Consider the following 21,032-nt stretch of genomic DNA (forward strand, 5'->3'; position numbering starts at 1 on the left):
ATGTTCCCTGAAATGGTATTACTTTTTAATGAGACATTTTATTCACTCAGCTGTACTTCGTATTTTATTAATTATACAAACAGAAATGGCTTCCTAATTCTCATTGCTTCTGTTTCTAAATATGTATGTTGCCTGTGGCTATCATGAATAGATTTCAGACATGAGCAAGGAAAAAAGCTTCACAGTTGCAACCGGTTGGAGCATGCAGATAGGGTTTTGTTTGTTTCAATGAGCCAAGTGTAAAAGAAGAAGAAAACAACAGAGAATGCTACAAATGTGGAAAATTTCAAAGCCCAATGCAGGATGCTGGATAGGCCTATTGCTCACAAGGCACTTGTACAGTGTCCTGCGCATTATTACCTGTTTTTAAGGTGTCTAGTGGGAAAATGACTTTCTTTTTCATTTAAGTGAAAGGGTGGCTGTCTTTACACCATCATTGATTTGGTATACAGCATTTATTTATGAAAATATATACAGATCACCTTCTTATGGATGGATCAGTTCCACACTGCCCCAACCTGGCTGCCACTTTCTCCCACTCCAGCCATGTTTCAATATGTGGCACCAATGCCTGTGCTGGGAGGGCGGCTGCATGGCCTCCACAGTGCTGGCCACTCTTGCAGTATAGTAGGAATAAGGGATTCTTACTGGACTGGATATGATGAGACTAAAGAAAGAAATCAAAGTGGTTTGTGCAGTACAAAAGGGCCAGAGAAATAATCGGGAATTTAAAGAACAAAGGTGTTTTGTCCTGACAATTAAGTACTTGGCATTTTGTTTTAGTTCAAAAAATTATTTTTATTGGTAACCCCATCACATCATGATGATGATTTTGTTTTGATGCTAGGGTCAGTTTTTCTCCACTCGTCTTGACAAGAAGTCCTGATTTCAGTCAACAACAAATCCAGCCTCTTCCTGAAGGGAGCATGTATTACTTATTTTTGTCCCATCAGGGCAGTGAACGCGGTCCACTCCTTTATCTTCAGCTTTAAGGGAGATTTTTGTAGGGATGGAGGAGACGACCATCAATGGCTGCTAGCCATGAAGGCTATGCACTATTTCCACAGTTGGAGACAGCCATGCTTCTGATGGAAACCATGGGAAGGGTGAATACTCTTGTGTTCATGTTCGGCTCACTGTTTTCCCACAGGCATCTGGCTGGCCACTGTGAGAACAGGATGCTGGACTAGATGGGCCATTGGCCTGATCTAGCAGCCTCTTCTTATGATCTTATAGCTTTGAACCTGGATTTCCCCAGGCTAATCTGGTATGTGCTATTTGGAAGGAGAATGCCCCCATGTTTGCTTAGCTCTGGAATAATATGGTTCATTGAATTAACACCAGATTAATGGCAGCTTGAAAAGACGAGGTGGTTTTATTTCATTCCCCTCCATATGGTAATTAAAGCTACAGCCACTTAGGTAAATCAGGAAGTGGGTGAAATCTGAGAATCACTGTGTCTGCGCATGGAAAGTCATTTAGAAGAGCAGCGCTATGAGGAATTCCTGTCTCAATACTCTTGTAGTAGCTGAGCTCTCTTTCTGCTCTTAAACACTTCTGAGCTGGGAAACCTGTAGCAGTAAACTTGGAAAGTTCCAGTTAGCTCTATAAAAGTGCCCGTAATAGGTCTGGACCGTGTCACCTAAATATTAAGTTTTGAGGCCACCTGCTCACTGACCTGTGTGACAATGAATTATGTTAATAGGCACTTATACCGAGAGTGGATAAACTTTTTCAGCCGGAAGGCCATATTTCCTTCTGGGCAATCTACTGAAGGCCACAAGCGGAGGTGGGCAGGGCCAGAGGCAAAAGTGGGCGGAGCAATGAACATTATTTTTACCTTTGTACAGTGGGCTAGTTTCTACAAGCACTCATGTAATCATTTCTATCCTCCATCCAGGCAATCGAGAAGCATTGTCAGAATTCAATGATATAATCCAGCCAGGCACACAAGGAAGGTGCAAAGTAGGGCTGCAAAGCATAGCTGCCAAGTCTCCCGTTTTTCGCGGGAAACCCCCGGATTTTAATCCATTTCCTGCTGTTATCCCAAATAGAAAAAAAAATCCCAGAAATCCCCCGGATTTCCTACCTGCCAGGGAGGCTCCATTTCGGGTGCCGCTCTGCCCATGCCTGGGCACCGGAAATCGGGCAGAGCGGCACCGGAAGTTGCTTCTACGCATGTCCGGACATGCGTAGAAGCAACTTCCGGTGCCGCGCCGCTGCTGATCCCACATTTTTCAGCAGCTATGCTACTAAGGATTGAGGCCTACGGACAGGGGATTGTTTTGGGTGCCAGGTGGATACCCAGTGTGGCATAATGGTTAGAGTGTTGGACTAGGACCAGGGAGTTGTGGGTTCAAATCCCCATTCCACCATCAAGCTCACTGGGTGACCTTGGGCCAGGCTCCATCTCTTAGCCCAGGGGTGCCCAAACTTTTTTCAAAGAGGGCCAGATTTGATGAAGTGAACGTGTGTGAGGGCCGACCAAAGTTGTTCAACATTTTTTAGGATTTTACCCCAGCACATTTACAGTCATACCTCGGTTTAAGTACGCTTCAGTTTGAGTACTTTCAGTTTAAGTACTCCGCGGACCCATCTGGAACGGATTAATTTACTTTCAATGGGAAAGTTCACTTCAGGTTAAGTACGCTTCAGGTTAAGTATGACCTTCCAGAACCAATTACACTCATACTTCGGGTTAAGTACACTTCAGGTTGAGTACTCCACGGACCGTCTGGAATGGATTAACCCACTTTCCATTACTTTCAATGGGAAAGTTCGCTTCAGGTTAAGTACAGACTTCCGGAACCAATTGTGTACTTAAACCGAGGTACCACTGTACTGCCACGGGGGCCAGATTAAATCAACCGGCAGGCCAGATTAGGCCCCCGAAATGGACTTTGGACATGCCTGCCTTAGCCTAACCTACCTCACAGGGTTGTTGTGAGGATGAAATGGGAAGAGAACCATGTTTACCACCTTGAGATAAAGGTGGTATAAAAATGTAATAAATATAAAATAGAGAGGCCTGAAGGGTCACACTTGGTCCCTGGGCCTGAGCTTTCCTATTGCTTACTTAAATTAACAAAGGTATAGTTAAAGATATAATACTTCAAACATATGGTTTCTAGCTGTGTCTAAACTGTGGGCTTTGAAGAAAAAGCAATTGTTTGCTGTAAATTAATCAACATATTCTTACAATCTTCTCCACTTCATGGTATTTCTACTGTACTTCTGTTTGTAAACTGCTTTGGAAAATAAATAAATAAATAAATACAAATGTCTGTTCATCCATGAATTTTGGGTGTGACCAGACCAAGGATCTCTACGCCCAGGAGTGCAACAAAACCTACATTTCCCCTTTCTCTTTTCACAGCTTTTTTCGGGAAATACCTCAATGAATACAATGGCAGCTACATCCCTCCTGGCTGGCGAGAGTGGGTTGGATTAATCAAGAACTCTCGTTTCTACAACTATACTATTTGTCGCAATGGCCTCAAAGAGAAGCACGGCTTTGATTATGCAAAGGTATTGCACAGACATGTTTCCATAGTATTATGTGCTATCTGTTAAACTCCCTTTTTTTCCTTCACGCTAGAAGAATTAATGTTATGCTCAACATCCCTCGATGGCCTTAAATCTTGTGTTCTGATCTGTAGGGTTAGAACTCCTTTGGAATGTAACTGCGTTCACAGAACGGAAAAGCCCACTCAGTGCTGCAGTGAATTTGTAATGGATGCCACCCCCCTCAACTTAAATGTGATTTAATTAGGATTCGTGTTCTCTGATACTCTTCAGAGGTTTTTTTCCTATAGAAAAGAAGTACACGTGTTTATTAAATACTTTAAGGCTATTGTTGTATTTTTAAAACTCCCTCGAACTCAAAAAGCTGGTTGAGCTTCAGGTGCGAGAAGAAGTTAGCTGGAAATCAGGGTAGAATACCTTCAGTGAATTTCCCCTTTAAATACTGTATAGTCACTCCTCAACCATATTTTGAACTTATAGGAGTTTGAGGAGTTATTTGGGGAGTTCCGTGGGGTCAGTTAATTTGTAGGTTCTTCGCGATAGGGTGAAACTGATCACAGCTGTTCGGGTTGCCCCAACAGTATTGTGCAAAATGCACTCGGCCTCCTTTCAGTGTTTGCTTTTGCAGCTGTTCAGGAATTTGTATCCACATTGTTTGATTGATTAGTCATGCCTGGAAGTGTTTGAAGCTGCACACATTGTCTTGGAACTCTTCTCTGGAGCTCACACCCATTCGTTGGGCCAAAAATGGAATGCTTAGAGTTGGCAAGTGGCTTAATTATTGAGTTTTCATCTTTACATTTTTTGTTCCCTCCTCTTTCTTGCAGATTTTCACATTACTACCTTGGCTCTCCATTAAGCTAGGGGTGTTGTCGTTGGTTGGGGAGGTGGGGGGGGGTTGACAACAGCAGCTGCACTGCTGCTCTAAACTATGCAATTTTTTAAAAAAGACTCACTTAGATGTGTTCGTGCACATTTTAAAAAGTTATTTTAAATATTTTATAAGTTGCTATTCGTCTGATTCTGATGCGAGGGCAGCACGCAAACACTGTGTGTGTGTGTGTGTGTGTGTGTGTGTGTAAGTAAGTAAGTAAGTAAGTAAACACATAAGCAATTAAAACCATTATGTATGAGATGGCTTAGGAAAGGGTAAAGGGGCCCCTGACCATTAGGTCCAGTCGTGACCGACTCTGGGGTTGCGCGCTCATCTTGCATTATTGGCCGAGGGAGCCGGCGTATAGCTTCCAGGTCATGTGGCCAGCATGACAAAGCCACTTCTGGCAAACCAGAGCAGCACATGGAAACACCGTTTACCTTCCCGCTATAGCGGTTCCTATTTATCTACTTGCATTTTGACGTGCTTTCAAACTGCTAGGTTGGCAGGAGATGGCTTAGACAATGTTAAATGGCAGTACGAATTAAAATGTTTTAACCTTGCACCAAAATGATTGTAATGTGGGTGCCAGGCGAGCCTCTCTAAGAGGGCATTCTAAAGTCAAGGTGTCATCACTGAAAAAGCCATCTCCTGTGGCCGAATAATGCTCTTCTGCCACAGAAGGCAATTGGAGGAGAACCTCAACAGCTCTTAAGAAATGAGCGGGATGATTCTTATTGTAACAAGAACACAGATAGCATGACTGTGAGTCTGAGCTATGATGTAGGTCAGGCTTCCTCAAACTCGGCCCTCCAGATGTTTTTGGCCTACAACTCCCATGATCCCTAGCTAGCAGGACCAGGGGTGATGGGAATTGTAGCCTCAAAACATCTGGAGGGCCAAGTTTGAGGAAGCCTGATCTAGGTGGATATTCCTGGTTCAGATCTCACTTCTTTCGTAATCTCATTATGTTGCCATAGCGTGGTTTTGGTGCAGTTGTAATAATAATAATAATAATAATAATAATAATAATAATAATAATAATACACTGCCCCTATGACTGGGTTTCTGGCTGGAAAGAGGCATTTTCTCTTTCCCATTAAACACAGCTTGTTATGCAGATCAGCAAACTTGTTTACTGTTAGCTATGGGTTGTGTCCAATGCTAGTCCAACTCAGAGTAAGTCCATTGGAATGAAGTGAATCTTAAGTTAGTCACATTCTTTTACTTCAGTGAGTCTACTCTGAGTATGGCTAGCATTTGTTTAAACAACTGTGTCTAACAATCACTGTATGTCAGTTTGGACAAACTAAACTATGGTAAATGGGAAACTCCTTTCTGCTGCACCAAAGGAAGGGGGAGTGTATGAGTCACTGTGACTTGGTCTTGTCACACTAAACTATGGCTACATCTGAACTAGGCCATTTTGAAAAGGGCAAGTAATAACCTTAAAAAAATTGTACATAAAATAGACAAAGTGTATTCCATTTGTGCATTATTGCAGTACCAAATCATTGTATTGTAATTGGGTCAGAAAGACCTGTGTTCAGTTCCTTCCTCATCTCTGAATTTACTGTCTTAAGCCACCCTTTCCTCTGTTCTTGCTTTGCCTTGACACCTTTTGCCTCCGTTCTCCCTTGCTATCCTGTTTGTTAATCCTTCCCAGAACACAGCTGTTCATCTGGGCACAGGCTTGACTTTGGAACGGAATTGTAATTCTGGTCTTTGGGAATTGTGTCTGCGTCTTTAGCCCAGCTTTTGAAACTGGAGCCTGAGAGAAATCGCATTTGTTTCATAGCTCACCCTAGCAGAATGAAGCACTGTGAAATGGTCTGGTATAAGCGATGCACTTGGCAATTCTTGTTTTTGTGTTGAATGTTTGTTTCAGGACTATTTCACAGATTTAATCACTAATGACAGCATTAATTATTTCAAAACGTCTAAGAGGATGTATCCCCATAGACCTATAATGATGGTGATCAGTCACGCGGCCCCCCATGGCCCTGAAGACTCTGCGCCACAGTTCTCCGAGCTCTATCCAAACGCTTCCCAGCACATGTAAGTTAAACATTGCACCATGACTATGCTGATGATTTGACTGCTGCTTAAATGTCCCTGCATAAAACATGACATTGCTGTTTAGACTAAAAAATGGGGGCTTTTTCTTAATTGTGTATCATGCTGCTAGATCTCAGGATGACAGCTCATGGTTTTCTTTACAGAGGTTGTGTCTGTTGGAGGTATCTGCCTCTTTGGTGACTATAGGAGAACCTTGGAGGCTTCTGTGTAAGGTGATATGCACCAAATGTTTCCGCTATTTTGCAGGTTCTCTTCCTATTTTTCTGCCCTGGTCTGTCAGATAGATGGGCTGCTAACTTACACCCACTTACCTGGACTAAGCACCATTGCACTCTATTATAATTAGTTCTAAGAATATGTGTACAGTGGTACCTTGGTTCCCAAACAGCTTAGTTGTCGAACAAATCGACTTCTGAACGCCACAAACCCGGAAGTAAGTGTTCTGGTTTGTGAACGTTTTCCAGAAGCCAAACGTCCAACGTAGCTTACGCAGCTTCCAATTAAGTGCAGGAAGCTCCTGCAGCCAATCGGTAGCCGCGCCTTGGTTTTCAAACCAAGTTCAAGAACCAAGGTACCACTGTTTAGGATTATAGATGTTTAAATGAATGGTGGGTGCCTTTTGTCTCTATGGTAAATGCACGTGCAGATCCACAGGATATATTTAAAGCATACTTAAAACTCATGGTTTCCTGGGAACTGTAGTTTGTTAAGGGTGCTGGGGCTATGGTTCCCAGGATTCTGTGGAGGAAGTCATGTGCTTTATCAGCGTGCATTGAATATGCTTCAAATGGATAGTGTGAGTCTGCCCGCAAAGCACCATGCAATTGTACAGACGCCCATTTCACATGCTGCAGCTCCCGGAAGTCTGCATGTTTGTGCATTGCTTTACAGCTCAGAGGATAGTGGCCAATATGTCATCATCTGGCTGGAAACTAGTGTCCAGGTTCATTTCCCAGCCTGATAGAAGTTTCTGTGACCTTGGCATAGTGATAGCTCACAGGTGCAGAGCAAGAAGGCTCCCCCTTCCCTGTGCATCTGATTATTATTGTATGTTCTTTCTTAGGGACATAGGATGCTGCCTTTATACCAGGGCTGTTTATTTGTCCATCTAGGCCAGGGCTGTCTAATCTGACTAGCAGAAGCTGCTATCCAGGGTCTCAGGCAAACATCTCCCACCAACTACTACCCGAGCCTTTTAACTGGAGATGCCAGGGAATGAAGAACATAGGACTTTCTGCATGTGTGTAAGGGGGGTGATGTCCAAGGCTTTTAAGCTTCCTGTATGATGTTCAACAGAAGTTACCCTTTGACATTTAATCCTACTGTACATTTTAATATGTGATGACTGATTTTAGCAAGAATGAGCAAGCATTTGCTGCTGGGCACCATCCGATTTGCCGTTAGCATTCAATAGTGGTACCACCTGAGGTGGAAGAATGAATTGTATAATTTTAGGTTGTAGCTGTGAAACACTTTTTAAAATGCTAATTACATTTTAAAATCTCCCTGCCAATGGAAACTGGCACATCAGGAGAGCGGGTTGATATTTTTTCTTTGATGTTATAGGGGTTTTCCCACTTTGTAGGAAACTTCTTTAAAAAAAAAAGCTTTCAGAATTGCGCACTCATGTACTTTGAAGTGGTACAGTCCACTTTATTGCTTCAGAATTCTGCGTCCTCATCTTACTGCATGTGTAGATTTATCCTGGAGGTGAATGCAAACCAGAGTTTAACCTGTGGTTAGAAGGAAGTTTCCTACAGTGACCTGAAGCAAGACACTGTGAACATTAAACATGGCACACACATAACTGTAGCTACCCTGAGTGCTGCAAAAGGAAGAGAGGAATTTGAGCAGGAGAAAGCAGGATAACACAGACGGGAGTGGAAAGAGCTGCCAGAGGGACACTTCTGATCATAGGCTTAGCAGAGTTACATATACTTGGTTTCCACTGAGCCTTGTGTTTTAAGGAGGTTTGTGTCTGGCAACTCTGGAAACTTGTTTTGTCCTGAATGTCGAGACAAATTTGACTCTCTTTTTCTTCAAGCAAAGAAACTTGCGCTTAACTTCTGTGATGCTGGGACATTATGGGAATGTCAAAACGGTGAGGGGCTAGGAGGCTCCCAGCATAGAGCAGGGCTATGGTGTTGCCTAAGGGCAGGTATCCCCAAACTTCGGCCCTCCAGATGTTTTGGACTACAATTCCCATCTTCCCCGACCACTGGTCCTGTTAGCTAGGGATCATGGGAGTTGTTGGCCAAAACATCTGGAGGGCTGCAGTTTGGGGATGCCTGCCTAAGGGCATGCCAGTATTGCAAGTCATAGCAAACATAAATTATTTCTCTTGGAAACAAACACCTACCTACCAGGTATCGACACAGCAGTGTAAACAAGAACAACAACACTTTTTGTTTCTCTTTTTCAAGAAGTGACTGTCATTTTCTCCTTTAAAGATCTCACTGAAGGAAAGGTGCTTGACTTGCTCTTTCTCATATTTAGGTGTGCGGGTTGAATGAAAAATTTAACTCCTCAAGTGACACAGGTCTCCTTTTTTGACGGTGGGTAGGGAGATTCAATATCCGGAAGAAATATCAACAACCTCAGATATGCTGATGACACAACCTTGATGGCAGAAAGTGAGGAGGAGTTAAAGAACCTTATAATGAGGGTGAAAGAGGACAGCGCAAAATATAGTTCTGAAACTCAACACCAAAAAAACTAAGATCATGGCCACTGGTCCCATCACCTCCTGGCAAAAAGGGGAAGAAATGGAGGCAGTGAGAGATATTACTTTCTTGGGTTCCATGATCAGTGCAGATGGTGACAGCAGTCACAAAATTAAAAGAATCTTGCTTCTTGGGAGAAAAACAATGACAAACCTAGACAGCATCTTAAAAAGCAGAGACATCACCTTGCCGACAAAGGTCCTTATAGTTAAAGCTATGGTTTCCCCAGTAGTGATGTATGGAAGTGAGAGCTGGACCATAAAGAAGGCTGATCGCCGAAGAATTGATGCTTTTGAATTATGGTGCTGGAGGAGACTCTTGAGAGTCCCATGGACTGCAAGAGGATCAAACCTATCCATTCTGAAGGAAATCAGCCCCGAGTGCTCACTGGAAGGACAGATCGTGAAGCTGAGGCTCCAATACTTTGGCCACCTCATGAGAAGAGAAGACTCCCTGGAAAAGACCCTGATGTTGGGAATGATTGAGGGCACTAGGAGAAGGGGACGACAGAGGACGAGATGGTTGCACAGTGTTCTCGAAGCTATGAACATGAGTCTGACCAAACTGGGAGGCAGTGGAAGACAGGAGTGCCTGGCGTGCTATGGTCCATGGGGTCATGAAGAGCCGGACACGACTAAATGACTAAACAACAACAACAGGGAGATTCAAAAAAATTGTGTCCATTCTCCATGTTGCCGTGTTAGGAATGTTAAGTATGAGAAATATTTAGTTTTATGTATATTTAGACTAAATTAAAAGCTTCACAAAGATTTTATCAGTGTGCATTACGTGCAAATACATCTACTTATGTTAGGTGCAGGTGATTTTTCAAAGGCAACCAAGTGAAAGCATGCAACATACATCAAACTGTAAGAACAAGTATGAGGCAAAGCAATAGGAAAAACCACCAAAGAATTGTTATTCAATGTAATGTATGTTCTGGCTGTAATCCTAAGTGAAGTTTTTGTTGGCACAGCTCTGATTAAGTCAGTGGGGCTCTGCCAGAACAAGTGGATTTCAGCATAGAATCCCATTCTTAAATTGTCTGCAGAAGGCAAGATCAAGGCCTACAGTCTATTTTGAGAATTGCCATTGGCTAGGGAAATAAACCCTGAAATTGTTTGAAATGGGATGTGTGGGTGTGGGTGTGTAATGGTGTCATAAGTGCCTAAATCAAGTGAGTGAGTCTAATAAGGAATGTGACTGTTATTGCTCTTTCTCCCCTTGGGGATCACCCTTAGATCCACGATATAGCAGGTACTTGCTAATTATTCTGTTTCCCTCTTAAACTGAACATGTATTTGTGTTGAGAGAGGCCTCTGAATATGTGTCTCTGGAGAATCACTGCCGATTCCGGTGTGCTGTATTGGTTAAGCTATTTGGTCTGAAGCATCTAGTTTAACCTTATTTGACAGGGCTTAATCACGGAGAGGAACTTATTGTGTCTTTTGCCTCTCGTGGAATATTTAAATGTGTGCTTGCTGTAATGGAAACCTCTTGGACTAATCACTTTCAGTTTTGTTCCCTTGGTGTTTCTGGAAATGCTGTGAAATCATACCATTGGCTGTGTTTCTGATCCTATGAGACTATTCTTAGGGTGTTTTCACTCATGACACTAGGCTAGGAGTGCTTCTTAATCTAGAATGAATCATTTCCCAAAGCTGCTAATAGAAAGTGGAATGTGATGTTTGGACAGTCAAGTGTACATTTTAGCCCTCGTAGGTTGCTTATGGGAAATGCATCCCAGTTTAGAATCACTTCGTTTAGACTTCAATCCTATACTACCGACTGATCTCAGTGGAACTCGCTTCTAAGTAGAAATGCACAGGATTGCACTGAACAGATAACTTGCAAACCAGCTTCAGACCTTTCTGGTGGTGCTAATGATTTTTAGCTTGATGCTGGGTACGATCCTCTGCATGAGTCCCAGGTCAATGAAATCCTGATTGGGTCAATTTTGTCTCTAGAGGGGTGTGTTGAAATCCATTACTAGTTCCAGATGCCCCATTAAGCTTTGTGGGTGTCTGAACTACAGTGTCTCCCTCAACCTCCCCATGCTGCATGGCAAACTGCGTCCTGCTGAGCTCATGCAGAACTTCCGTTCTTTTTATGCAGAACTTTCAATGTCTCTAAAGTATTTCTCTGGATTATAAACATAGAAGGCTTAATGAAGGGAGCAGATGAGTTTATTAAAGGTTGGGAAAGCAATTATAAGAGTAATGTCGTAGTCAAGAATCTGGCTTTCTTCCTGCATGTGCAAACACTTCTTCTTAGATCACAGATAGAGCCTGGGCCCTGGGTAGCAGCTCCTTCACAGAGAGTACAATCACATCCAGAATAGGCAGTTGATCTGTCTCCCACCGCAAGAACCATCCACCCCTAAGGCCTCTGTCTTTCCAAGATTCAAGATCATTTCAACCTGGGGCCTCTCCTGCCTCAGATTTAATGTAGAAATGAATAAATAAATATGTTGTAGCAGCAAAGCAGGTAAAGATACTACAGAGAATTGACGAAATCTATCTATGTAAAGGAAATGGTGGTGTACAACAAAAACCTTTCTGTTCAAAAGGACTGTGTCATGTTGGAATGTAAACACATTCAGTGCTGTACAGCACTGGACTGTACATTTTTCTCTACAGAAGGGGAAAAAATCAGGAACAATAGTCGCACAGATGTGAGGAGCACAATTACGTATGTTATAGGATATGACACCATCTTCTAATCATGTTAAAAGAAAATGAAAATTTCTGTGTTCTGGGTATTCTTTCTGAGACATCCACTTATTGTGATAAAGGGCTTCAGAAAACACCTCAGAGTGAATGCATAGAATACTGGAGTTGTAACTGGGAGATTTTGGGTCAGATCCCAGATCTGCAGTGTATACAGCTGGATTTTTTTAGTTGCTATTGCTTAATCTTACCTCTTGATTTATGAAAATGTATTTCATTATTTTATCACATTTTTTTCCAGAGATCCTGTTATGCTAAGCATGCAAATCATATCAATTCAGGCATCTTATGGGCAAAGGGTGCAGGTATTAACAAGAGAAATGAACTTTTGGAAGCTTCTAAACTATCATCTCTCTCTCTCTCTATTTTTTTAGAACTCCCAGTTACAACTATGCACCAAATATGGATAAACATTGGATCATGCAATATACAGGTCCCATGCTTCCTATCCACATGGAATTCACAAATACCTTGCAGCGCAAACGACTTCAAACTTTGCTGTCAGTTGATGACTCCATGGAAAGGGTGAGCAAATGAAAATCCTGAAAGCAATTTTTTTAGCCTTCCACTCGCTTTAATCCTGCTGCTGTCATGAGCCCCTTAGTAATATTGTGTTCATGGAAGGCAATCTTACTTGGCTACGAGTGATCGTCAAAGGAGAAAGAAAAGAAGAAGAAGAAGAAGAAGAAGAAGAAGAAGAAGAAGAAGAAGAAGAAGAAGAAGAAGAAGAAGAAGAAGAAGAAGAAGAAGTAGTTTGCAGGATAATGAATCTCTGTCCCAGAATACAGTATTTCCCACATTGGTGTTAACCCCAAAGAGGCACTTCCCCCTCTTCCTTTCACCAGTTCATACTTCTCTGTTGAAAGGGGGAGGAACAAAGGGGGTTAGGAAGAGATAGGTCTTTCCTATCATAAAGGAGATGTCTGCCCAGAATTCTGCAGCTCTTTGTACGAGGGGAAATGGCATAGAATGATGTGGTATTATTTATAACACTAACAAGCAATTCTGAAGAAGCAACTGTATCCAGGAAATCATTCAGCAGTTTGGCAGAGTTAGACTGCGTTTTAATTTGTGTTCTGTAGGTTATTTTCTTAACTTGTCTATGACCTTTTCTCAAAAGGAGATTTACTCCTCCGGAATGGTGAGAAGGCGGCTTTGGATACAGATATTACTTGCCTTAGAGTTCCTTGGACAAATATTTGAATTTCACATCTATAATCATGCACGACTGCCATAAGAAATCCTTTTCTATTGTTAAATGTGGCAAAAAGTAGTTCCATTTTTGATAGGAAAAGACTGAATTGGGTTTAGCAAATGGAGAGAATATAAAGATATATACCAAGTGGCTGAGCTCATTCATTTGGATCCAGAGGAGCTACTGGTATATCTATTGGCAGAAGGGTCCACAAATCCAACCCACTGGCTTGAATCTTCTGGAGCGATTCATTCTGCAGGCACCATTTCTTTGAAACACTCACTATAATGTTGCTCTCTCTCTTTAGTATAGCACATGGTAGGCAGGTAGAAGGTTCCCTGGCATCTTCATGGATAGGAAATCCCTAATGGAAGGTCTGGGAAATATCTTCACTTGAGGCCTTGATGAGCTACCTCTCATCTAGAGTAGGGGATACTGGGTGTTCTTAGAAGGAATAATGGTCTAAGACATATCAGGAATAATGGTCTAATACATATCCATATGGCTCCAGAACCACATGAGAGGAAGACTTTTCAATAGCAAATGAATCACAGCTGCCTTTATCCATCCTCTGCTATTGAGACAGATACTGTTACAACCAACAGTGATCACTCACTGTACAGGATATTTGCAGTGGACATATATTGTGTGAAACCCACAAGCTCTCTCAAAAACCCTCATAAACTACAATATGAAAACTTGCTGACTTGATGTTTTTGGTTCAACACCAACACGCAACCATATAGGATCGTTTGCATATATTTGCTTGTATATGCCTGCTGTGTGTGTAATAGATTTGACTTAGCATTTTTTCCCCATATTTACTTTTCTATTTATTCTGTTTCAGTTATATCACATGCTAGTGGAGACTGGAGAACTGGAGAATACCTACATTATTTACACTGCTGACCATGGTTACCATATTGGGCAGTTTGGACTGGTCAAAGGGAAGTCAATGCCCTATGACTTTGACATCCGCGTCCCTTTCTTTATTCGTGGTCCAAGTGTAGAGCCGGGATCAGTGTACGTTCTCCTATGTCTGCAGCACAGCTGTTGTACCTAATGTAAAATATTTGTAAGCACATTTGATTGTCATTCTTAAGTGGCTGGTTTTTATTTCATCAAGATTATTGCAAAGCATTGGCTATGAAGATCAAACGTACCCCCTCCCCTTTATAGCCCTGTGCAGTTCTTCTTTTGTGGCTTGCTGCTAAAGAGTTATTAGGGTCATGTGAAGATATATTGTACTCATTGTGGCATAGCAGGCTACATAAATATAGATTTTGTGATGAGTCTTACTAGCACGAGAAGAATGTCTGCTTCATATCACTTCTGTTTAACTTAGACTCATATGAAGAAAATGTCTTGATATTAGCATGTTCCTGCTAACTGCACAGTTCTGGAAGGGGAACTTTTAGATTTCACTCCTATTATAAACAGTTTTACATCAAAGTACTACACTGGAAGTAATTGCCGTTCAAATTCTACAAGGATGTGAAAGTTTGCTTCCAACGTGCCTAATATAACTCTGACCTTTTTTGTAATTTTGCAGAATATCTCAGTTAGTACTGAATATTGACCTTGCTCCAACAGTTTTGGATATTGCAGGACTTGACACGCCTCCCGATATGGATGGCAAATCTATTCTAAAACTGCTGGACCTTGAAAAAGCAGGAAACAGGTGAGTTAAAGCTCTTTCTTGAAGGCTGTCTGGTAGTGAATGCCTGAGTAAATCAATAAGCAGATAGAAAACAAACTGTGGTAAAACTAGTGGAGTCGGCCCTTGCTTTCCCAGCTTAAAACTATTTTAAAGAACACATCTCTAAAGCTGTGGGAACATGTGGGCAGCTAGTTGGTTTGGAGGGAAAATAAATAGTTCACCTTTAATTGCCTAGACAAACATAGTCATAGAGGCCAACAGTAAATATTATTATTTTGATTTCAGGTTTCGAACAAACAAGAAAACCAAAGTTTGGCGTGATACATTCCTAGTGGAAAGAGGGTAATTATTGGGGCTGAGAGAGTTCTGGGAAAATCTTCCTGGTGGGCAACTGCACTTTTTTTTAATGGGCAGCAAAGCAATGAATGTTACGTGCAAACGCACAGATCTAGCTTCCTTCTTTCTAGTAGCTTGGCCCATTTGTTTGCTGCCATTGACACTGCAATCTATGAAGCTCATTCCTTACCTCAAAGCAGCTTCATCCAGCGATTTTCCAGATCCCATTGTTTTTCTTTCCTTCAGCTTGTCTGTTAATTGCTGCTCTTAGCTGTTTGTCCAATGCCAAGAGGTCTTTGCAAGATCCATAGTCCTGTAGCAACAGCCTCTGACTCATGGTTTCATGTGTCGGAGGTTGAGACTTGGCATTTTTGATGCCTGAGGTCAACCCCAAAATAATATGAAGCAGTAATAAGACAGTTGTGCGTCTGAGCTCATCCAGGGAACCTCCCTCTCACTGATGAGTTGCCATAAGCAGCCTGCTCTTCTTGGGAGTAGGGAGAAGAGCATCTGCAGTGTGTGTGTGTGTGTGCGCGCACATAAATTGTTCCTTTTTGGACATTAATACGTACATGGGAGCAATAGGCTGCAGCCCTTGACCTATGTACATTTATTAGAATGCATGAAGGTGCCTTCATAACTCTGGTCAGGCATCCTCCCCTTAGTTGTGTCATGGCCAGAGTGTGGTTCTGCTTCCTGAACTCTTTGTATCCCCTTTGCTCTCCCATTCCCACAGTGAGTGTGGTGTTGGGGAGGAGTCTGAAGAAGGGAGTTTCAACTGTGCAAGTATCTCCCATCTCCCGTGACGCAGAATCTTTCACAGGAAAAGGGCTGGTGTGCATGGCAGTCTGTGTAGGGACTCTGCTCAGGTGTTCTAATGAACATGCATCATTTCAGGGGTGACATCTTCATTGCTGCCCTCCCTACTTACATTCTTTTGGGGTGTGTTATATCTGGAAAGGGCTTGCCCGGGGCTTCCACATGTCTTCTTAAGAGTAGAAGGTCTTATGAGGGGGAATAACTTTGGCTGAAACAGAGAAATCCCCAAAGATACCCTGGGCCCGAAGAACATCGTTCATCTCAAGGCACATAGCTCACATAGTTCTCAATGGTTATCGGACTACCATTCTCGTCATCCCTGAACATTTCCCATGCTGGGTGGAGCTGGTGGGAGTTGCAGTACAACAATATCTGGAAAGCTACCATGTTGGCTTTTTCTTGTCTTCTTGCTATTTGCTACTGCTGCAGGGAAAGCTTGCCTTATTTCACGACATTTTCTATATTGCTTGATCGTCAGGATACCTGTAAGCAATTTATCCATGTGTGCTACTTATAAATGCCTGAGAGTGCTGCTTCTTTTCTTTTCTTTTTATAAAAAAGTAAATTTCTGCGCAAGAAGGAAGAAGCGAGCAAAAATGCCCAGCAATCGAATCACTTGCCCAAATATGAGAGAGTAAAGGAGTTGTGTCAGCAAGCAAGATACCAAACAGCTTGTGAGCAGCCTGGTCAGGTAAGCAAGAGACTACCCTTCCGTTTTTCATTATGTCTCTACTGTGTGTGCCTTCTTGAGAGATTAGGTGAGCACTCAATTTATTAATTTTTTGAAATTACTTTTATATCCTACCTTTCTCCCAAAGAGCTCAAGGTAGTGCACATATGGTTCTTCTTTTCCATACAAACCAAATGAAACTTCCAGGTTCTGGCCTCTTAGACACTAGCTCCTGGGAAGCAAATCATATTGCAAATATTGTAGAGTTGGTAGGGACTTCATAGAGTCATCTAGAAATCACAGCTAGAATCCCTGACAGATGGCCATCCAACCTCTGTTTAAAAACCTCCAGTGAAGGAGAGCCCACCATTTTCTGAGGTAGTCCGTTCCTCTGCCAAACAGTTAAAACAAGTGGGAGAGGACTGGTGTCTTCATGTAGATCTGGCACCAGAAGTTGGCACCAGTGGGCAGTTGCCAATGGCCTAAGCCCTCAGGAGGGCCTGTCAACAAACAGACTGCTACCTAAAGCTTCCTGGGCCTGAGGCTTCTCTCAGTGCCAGACACTTGCTGGCTTTTGGCTTGGCTGGCATCCACCCAGAACAACTCTACATCAGCTCCTCGGAGGGATTGTGGGAGGATTTCTTTTCAGTGGTAGTTGCCAACAGTAGCATTGGCTGTCTAGATTGCTGCTTTTGCTGCTGCTACACCTTTCTGCTGCCATTGCCGCTGCTGAGGTGCTGATAGTTAAAAGACCAACTGCTGCCATGGGGAGAAAGGAAGGGAAATTTGGGGTGGTGTCAAGGGCCCTGCCAGATGTAACACTGGTGCTGCCTTTAGGCTCAGCTTGTGAATGTTTTGGAGATACCTGGTAAGTTGATGCTGGAAACAGGGTGTTAGATTAGATGGGTTCCATTCTCTATAATCAACTGGACAAGGCCTCCTCTCTCTCTCCTCTGTCATTGCTAAATACAGGAAGGCTATAGAAATCAAATGTATGCCAGTCCTTTTCAGTTTTATGTGAATTCCAAGCTATGGAAAGTATCACTGTGTGGTCTAAAGAGGAGGATTGCCTGAGTCCACCCTTAGAACAGCTCCCCCTCCCCCCTAGATGTTTGGCATTAGCTTTGGAAAAAGCTGGCAATAGTTTTTATGTCACTTTTGTTAACGCATTTACTGTTTCTCAAAGCAGCTTTTATGTTAATGACAGATTTCATGTCTTATTTTGTTGCTTTGTCCTAGAAGTTGCTCAGAGACCCATGAGTTGTACAGTTTTGTAAAGATTGCTGCTTTTACTCAAGGAGCATTTAATACTTCAAAGGAAGTTTAGGATGCCGTTTAATGCAGCGTCTCATTTGGTGTTATCTCTGTGCTCCCAAAATAAATAAGTATCCATTCATATACTGGTAAATGTCATCTTTATGGGTAGCAATAGAGTACAGTTGAAACACTTCAGCAGGTAAAAGTTGGGTTGAAGTATCAAGTGGTTAGCCAGACAGTCCCAAGAATCCACTAAAAGCGTTTCATATTATGACACTGAGTATAAACATGACTTTGCTGACATTATTGTAGCATTTATGGTGCACAAGAAACTTTGGTTTAAGTAGGATCATCAAACAAAAGCCCAGACTCTAGCTAGCTAGTGTGTGTGTGTGTGTGTGTGTGTGTGTGTGTAAATGTAAGGGACAGTGTTTGGGTACAAGGTAGCAGATTCTTCCACTATCATTCACAGGACACAGGTAAGTTGTCCATAGAATGAGAGGCAAATTTAAGAGTGAAAAAAACCCTCTCGTGCTTGCACATCATTTTGAGCCTTGGGGAACAACTGGGTTTCTCCTAGGGATTGGGAAGAAATTTAGTTCAGAACACATTTAAAGGTGAAATTATCTAACTTGCACTACGCAAAACAATATATGAACCAAAACACAGTCATTCTTCAAAATTCACACTTCTCCAAATTTTGTAGTGTGGTTCTCCATCCAAGTGATGTGTACAAAAATAACATAAAGATGCATTCTGTTAGTTAAAATTGCTTTACAAAACTGTGTCTATTAGGAGAAATTGCATACAGAAATCTGAATAGTAGGAGAAATTCACATAAAAATGCCAACACATTTTCAGCTTTTTAAAAAATTCCAAACTGATGTGAAAATGTGGAGAATTAAGATTGGAAAAATGAGGAATTTGACAGTCACCCATTTGTCCTTAATTGCCTCACCAAGGCTGAAATTCAGTTCAAAGAGTTGTGCATATCCAAAATTGGTGTTGGCTTTGGGTTATCTTTAGTCCAGTATACATTAGACTTTATGTGTGCGCACACTTGAGTCTGTTGCTTGCTTAGAATCATAGAACTTTAGAGTTGAAACAGACCCTGTGGATCATTTAGTCCAGGCCCCTGCAATTCAGAAATATGCAGCTGTCCCATATGGGGATCAAACATGCTACCTTGGCACTATCAGCACCACACTCTAACCAACTGAGCTTGCTTTCAAATTGCAACACATTTGCCAGACTGCAGTTATTCTGCTTCTTCTGGCCCTTTGTTCTGGGTATTTCAGACTCATTTTATGGCAGCTTTTAAAATTATTGAAACACTGATCTTCAATGTGACTCAACCATGCCCTATTCTCAATAGGAGTGGCTTCAATCCTGCAGAATCAGTTTGGCATCTACCCCACCATCACCTTCCTCCACCATTAGATTTTAATGTGTATTTAAGATTATATTTGTATGTGGTTATGTGCAGTACTATGTATGCCTGTATATGGATAATAATATTAATGTCTTTCAGCATGAAACTACACTTTCCTTATAGATGTCATTGAAATTTTCAATAATGTTTGCACTGATAAGTACAGTATGCTGGCAAGGATAGCCAAAGCTCTTATAGATATGAAAGAATATATACTCCATTAATGAGTTCAGAATAACACTTGCCCCAAGCAGTTTCTATGAAGAATTTCCTCCCTGTAACTGTGTCCCCCCCCCTCAATTGACTAGGAAATAGAAAATTTAATGGGGAAACTGGCATGTAAATGTTATGCCTTCTACCTTGTTCTCAGTTATTTTACACTACCTTGTAAGTTGATGCATTCCAGTTACCTTTAATGTGACTTAATTAGCTAAAGGTAAACTCTTTCAACCATGCCATCTGGGCATTTGTCCAGTGTTCTGCAGGGGTCATTAGGGATATTTGGGGGACATTCAGTGAAAATAAATTGCTTCCCAAAGCAAGAACACACAAAACAAACCATTGTTAGGGAAATTATTTTTAAATGTAGCCATTGAATCAAGGATATGTTTTACAGTGGTAGCATTTGCAGACCATTTTTGCACACAAGATATTTTATTTACCCCTTCATTGTAAATTGGTGATTAAGCTAGAAGCTGGTTTGCTTCTTTATTGTTTGTTACATTTCATCTTTCTATTATGTGCTATAATTCTGAAAAGAGCACCTAAATCGGTGATGCTAAACTTGAGCTTTATGCTTCCTTTAGCAGATAAATCTTTGCATTTTGTTTATTTCCACTAGGCCGAATTAAGATTTGATTTGCCTATTATTATTATTATTATTATTATTATTATTATTATTATTACAGTTCTTGTTTTAAACCACCACACAGTTCTTGTTTTAAACCACCTCCACCCCCGTTATCAAGGCAGCTCGCAACAATAATTAAAAACACAATGAAAGAATATTGTTGCTCAAAACAGCAACAACCAGCTATATAAAGCAATAAGACCTCATTCAAGAATGTTTAGAAAAAGTAGGTTTCATACCCAAGCTTGAAGAAAGTTTGTCCCTCCCTGTAAATTAATGAATGGCCATTTACACTTCTGTTCCAACCCCACCCACCCCGTGATCTGTATGCAGAATGTCCTTTGTACTGGGTTCCTTAGTAGCGTTAGGGTTAGGGTTAGGTAATTTTTTAAGACGAAGTCATAATATAAGCCATGGCAGGATTTTAAAGCCTTTGTAAAATATAAGACATACCTCGAAAATAAGCCATGCCTGCAGGGTCGGCGCCCAGCAGCGCCGGCGCTGGGCATGGGAGAGAGGAGACTGAGCAGCCACTGTGGCATCGTGCTGCCAGAGACTCGCAACCACTGAGGAGCTCGCGGTGCTGGGGCTTGCGGGCAGCTCTCGCCTTGCCGCCCTTTCTCCCGCTCCCAGGGGAGATGCGGCTTCCATCCCCGTTGCCAAGGAAACGGCCCGGGGGAGAGACGCCAGAGCGGAGGTGCCCCCCCGCTCGCGGATCCTGCGCGCCGCCCGCCGGAAATGGCAGTGCTTAGGGCCCCCTACTCCTCACGCGAGATGGAGTAAGGCCCCCCGAGCGGTCCAGGGCTCGCTTCCAAATGCACAGGGACAGGGCTGCGCCGTTAAACTGCTTGCAAACTCCTTGCCCAAAAGAAAGGTGTCCTGC

General features: G+C 42.2%; 1 protein-coding gene across 9 annotated transcripts in view; it reads left to right on the forward strand.

Moving 5' to 3' along the window:
* SULF1 (sulfatase 1) overlaps positions 1–21,032 on the forward strand; it is a 98,101-nt gene that overhangs the window by 53,471 nt on the left and 23,598 nt on the right. For 8 of the 9 annotated variants that reach the window (XM_060277756.2, XM_060277762.2, XM_088675591.1 and 5 more), the window contains 7 exons: positions 3,377–3,528; positions 6,288–6,457; positions 12,305–12,455; positions 13,973–14,148; positions 14,678–14,806; positions 15,071–15,127; positions 16,502–16,631. In XM_060277756.2, coding sequence (XP_060133739.1) covers positions 3,377–3,528; positions 6,288–6,457; positions 12,305–12,455; positions 13,973–14,148; positions 14,678–14,806; positions 15,071–15,127; positions 16,502–16,631 — 965 coding nt within the window. Of the gene's footprint in view, positions 1–3,376; positions 3,529–6,287; positions 6,458–12,304; positions 12,456–13,972; positions 14,149–14,677; positions 14,807–15,070; positions 15,132–16,501; positions 16,632–21,032 lie in introns of those variants that run through there. The other variant, XM_088675593.1, reaches the window with a different exon arrangement.

This window comes from Zootoca vivipara, chromosome 8, assembly GCF_965207765.1.
Source record: "Zootoca vivipara chromosome 8, rZooViv2.hap1.1, whole genome shotgun sequence".
NCBI lineage: Eukaryota > Metazoa > Chordata > Lepidosauria > Squamata > Lacertidae > Zootoca > Zootoca vivipara.